At 39.1% G+C, this 4721-nt stretch overlaps 1 protein-coding gene across 1 annotated transcript; it reads right to left on the minus strand.

Moving 5' to 3' along the window:
- Positions 1–463: 463 nt before the first annotated feature.
- On the minus strand, positions 464–3781 carry LOC145607126 (uncharacterized). The gene has a single exon (XM_081662883.1). The coding sequence runs from the start codon at positions 3779–3781 to the stop codon at positions 464–466; it is 3318 nt and encodes a 1105-aa protein (XP_081519009.1).
- Between the last annotated feature and the right edge of the window lie 940 nt (positions 3782–4721).

Here is a 4721-nt window from a genome sequence, read left to right on the forward strand (position 1 = left end):
TAATTACCTTACTCTCCTCCCACAAGTTTTGCTTTTGAACTTTATCATAATTCGGATATCCCTTCACATTAATGTTAACTCTTTGAGCACAATTACCAATTTGCTTCCCATAGGCAGCTTCCCACTTTCCCGTAGGCATGTCAAACTCATCAAATTCGAGGAACATGGGTGTAGTTGTTTGGACTGCTTTAGATGGGCCTCGTCCTTTTCTTGTAGATGACTTTCCTTGGGAAGTGGAGACATCCATGTCACCAGATTGTTCATGTCCATCACGATCACCTATGTTTTCTTCCATTGTAGTAGCCTACACCTACACAAAGAATGAAATTAATAAGAACTGGAATCAAAATCATAACATTAAAATTATATTAATGTAAAAACTATACAATAAAGTAACTAATGATTTAAATATATACCAATTTAATAAATTCAATATTTATAGCCAACAATACAAATATATTTGTTAAAGGAATACAATAACACAAACCTCGACTGTAGATATAGGAACCACTTCCCCTTCCTCACGATCATACTCTTCATCGTCATCAAAAATATCTTCCCCTTCTTGTAGAGGTTGCACTCCCATTGTCAAAGGCGGGATGTCATCGAATTGGTCATACTCTTCTTCGTCCACAACATCTTCCACACCCACAATTTTTCGCTTGCCTTCAACTACAACACGCCATTGCGGATCTATATTATCCTTGATGTAGAATACTTGTTTCGCTTGTGAGGCTAATACAAAAGGCTCTTCACCATCAATGTATCGACTAGAGTCAACCAAGGTGAATCCAAATAACTCATCGGTTTTCATACCACGACGGTTATCCGCCCATGTGCAACGAAATAAAGGAATTGTGAAATCAACATAATCCAACTCCCAAATTTCTTGAATGACACCGTAATATGCCTGTGTAGCTTCAACTGGCCTTCTATCCCTAGAGCTTGAGTATTCAGTAGAAGATGCAACCACGACAACACCACTATTTTGTTGCACACTTTTTTCATCCTGACGACAAGTGGCAAAAGTAAATCCATTGATATCGTAACCCTCATAAGTATAAACAAGTGGTTGTGGACCTCGTGAAAGCCACTTGATCGTTTCTGAAACATTCTCATTTCTACTCAATTCAAGCTTCACTTGGCCTTCAAACCACTCAACAAAGTGGCGAATATGCTCCTGCATCAACGCGTAGGAGCTGATCTTGGGATTGTGAATTTTCAACTCATTAAGGTGTTTTTCAATGTATGGATGAACTGCAGATTGATTTTGAAGCACAAATCGGTGGGCTTTCGTATATCGATCAAGTGGAGGCTTAACCAATTTCCGACCTACTGTACCCTTCCCTTGTAGTCTTCCCTCGTGACGAGAAGTTGGAATCCCTATTTCCTTAGCCTTAGCTAAAAACACTAAACAATAGTTCCCTGCTTCCTCGGCTATGGTTCCTTTAACGACGCTCCCTTCGGGATTTGCTCTGTTTTTTGCCTTATCTGCCAAAGTACCCATTTGCCTCTCATAAGGGTACATCCAACGCATAAATACAGGACCACACTCCTTTATCTCACGAGGCAAGTGCATAACAAGGTGAACCATTATGTCAAAAAAAGGAGGAAAATACATCTCGAATTTGCATAATGTTTCAACAATATCATATTCCATATCGTCAAGTTTTTTTGGATCTATCACCTTACTGCAAATTGCATTGAAAAACAAGCAAAGCTTCACAACAGCATGCCTAACATGTTTTGGCAAAAGGCCTCGGAGTGCAATTGGCATAAACACTTGCATCATCACATGACAGTCATGGGACTTCATACCAACAACTTTCTTATCAGTAGTAGAAACAAAACGCCCTATGTTCGATGAATACCCCGTCGGAACCTTGATTCCTTTCAAACACTCACAAAAGACCCTTTTTTCTTCTCTAGACAATGTATAACACGCATGGGGCAAAAATGCTTTTTTCGTTGTGTTATTATCCTCGGGCCATAGCTTAGGTCGAATTTTGGCTTTCTTCATGTCTCTACGCACATTATCACCATCCTTTGTCTTCCCTTTGATATTCAACAAAGTCCCAATTAGTGCCTCACAAACGTTTTTTTCAATATGCATAACATCAAGACAATGTCGAACCGACAAGTGCTTCCAATAAGGCAGATCCCACAACTTAGACACTTTTTTCCACAACACACCCTTCTTCGATTTTTCTCTGTGCATCTTACCAAAGATTGTCTTAACATTCTTAATTTTCTCATACACTTCAAATCCTGTCAATGGCGCACGACTCACTCCATTCTCAACATGCCCGTTGAATTGTTGTCTCATCTTCCGGTATGGGTGATTTCGACAAAGTGATCGTCTAGTATGCATATACACATTCTTGCCACAATGCTTCAAGCGTGTAATTTCCATGTCATCCTCACAAATAGGGCATGGTTTTTCTCCTTTAACTTTGTACCCTGACAAATTTCCATACGCAGGGAAATCATTTATGGTACAAAACACCATGGCTCTTAATCGAAAATTTGTACCTGAAAGAGCATCAAATGTCACAACACCTTCATCCCACAACAGTTTCAAATCGTCAATAAGGGGCTCCAAATAAACATCTATCTCATGGCCAGGTTGTTTAGGACCTGGGATTAGAAGTGATAACATAATGTACTTGCGCTTCATGCACAACCAAGGAGGTAGGTTGTATATTGACAGAAGAACTGGCCATGTACTATGTTGACTACTAAGAGTGCTAAATGGATTCATCCCATCCGTACTTAATGCCAGTCTTATGTTCCTCGGCTCCTTCCCAAATTCTGGAAATGTCTTGTCAATGTTTTTCCATTGCAATGAATCAGCCGGGTGTCTAATCAACCCATCTTTCTTCCTCTCATTTTCATGCCACACCAATTTTTCCGCTTCATCCTTAATTGAGAACAGGCGCTTCAACCTTGGTATTATGGGAAGATACCATACTACCTTAGCTGGTGGCCACTTCAAGGGATCCTTATTTGCGCCCTCTCGCTTGTATCGTGACACACCACACTTTGGGCAAGCGTCCAATTTTGCATTCTCCTTTCGATATAGCACACAATCATTCGGACAAGCATGGATTTTGGAGTACTCTAAACCCAATGGACACATCAATTTCTTCGCATAGTAAGTTGACTTAGGAATGTCATTTCCTTCTGGAAACATATCAGAGAGGGTTTCCAACAACAAAGTGAAACTAGTGTTGGTCCACCCGCTCTTCGCTTTCAAGTTGTACAATGTTAGAATCCCAGAAAGCTTGGAATACTTAGAACAACCAGGATACAACGGTGTCTCAGCTGCTTTCAACACATTCTCATATATATGAGAATCTTCATTAACATGATCACCTAACCCGTCTATCATCTCATCTATCCTATCTTCCTCCATGTCATCATTAGAACCCACTTCATCATCCTCAAAACCATTTGGCTCAAATTCATCAGCTTCATTGCCATTGCCGTTAATAGAAGAAGAATTATCCATGGGAGGAAATTTTTCACCATGCCAATACCAAATATTGTAGTCTAGCATAAACCCACGAATAATCAAATGGTCCTCTATTTTCTTAATGTCTTCCCACCTTTTCACATTGTTACAATCACGACAAGGGCAGAAAATAGGTCTTGCTTTGGTTAGCCTTTGTTCAACCAGAGTACTCCATTGTTGTTGCACTGCGACTCTACAGTACTCTTTGACCCCGTCTAAGTATTCCGGTGTGGTTCGAGAAGCATTATACATCCAACGACGGTCCATTTCTAACAATGTATGATTAAATCCCAAGAAAAAAATTATATTCAACATCACATATCAACATACTCCAAATGCATGATTTCAAAGGTCCTTATCGCTCCAACCTAACCCATCCTTGGAAGTGTATTCCCACTAGAAAATGGTTGACCACTTTTCGGACCTAAAGAAATTTTGGCAGCATTTCCCTACGGTTCTCCAAGTACACGACGTAATTGATTTCTTAATTACGTATGTACCCAGAGAACACATTACGGAATGCTTACACGAAATTACCTTTACTTCCGAAAAACAATCAACCATTTACATCCTAAGTGAGAATACAATTCCAAGAACAGTCCCAAACGGGGACTATTCAAGATTTACTCCTAATGAGTAAATCTTGAACGGGTATCTAGGCATATGAAGATATAATGCATTATAAATATTAACATAACAAAAATTCACAAAATATTAGACAAAAAAAAAAAGAAAAAAAAAACAAATTTGAATTTGCAGAAAGTTGGAAGTAAATTAAACAAAACAAAAAAAAAAAACTACAAATCAATTAATTAATCATACCAAATTGTCACACGGTGAGACCAAACTGCTTCAATGGAGTTGAGGGAGCTGAGGACCGAGGTACTCTTAAAACATCAATTTCAATTCACTCCCATTTCCTAGAAAAATCAAGAAATCAAATTAAACATGTAAAATCAATCAATTAATTTGGGGAAAAAAACCTAAAATTAAGTAATTGCAATTAAGCAAATTGAAACAAGGGTTAAGAAATTGGGGGAGGAGAGAGATGGAGCAACTTACAGGAAGCAGGACTCTTCAATGGAGAACTCAGTGCGCTTCAATGAAGAACTCAGTGCGCTTCAATGGAGAACTCAGACCGAGCTTCAATGGAGAACTCAGACCGAGCTTCAATAGAGAACTCAGTGCGCTTCAATGGAGAATCAGA

The sequence above is a fragment of the Chenopodium album genome, chromosome 23 (genome assembly GCF_948465745.1).
Source record: "Chenopodium album chromosome 23, dcCheAlbu1.1, whole genome shotgun sequence".
NCBI classification, from domain to species: Eukaryota; Viridiplantae; Streptophyta; class Magnoliopsida; order Caryophyllales; family Amaranthaceae; genus Chenopodium; species Chenopodium album.

What these genes read in the sequence shown, in the direction of transcription:
- LOC145607126 (XM_081662883.1), bottom strand. Translation starts at nt 3,781, where the DNA reads ATGGACCGTCGTTGGATGTATAATGCTTCTCGAACCACACCGGAATAC.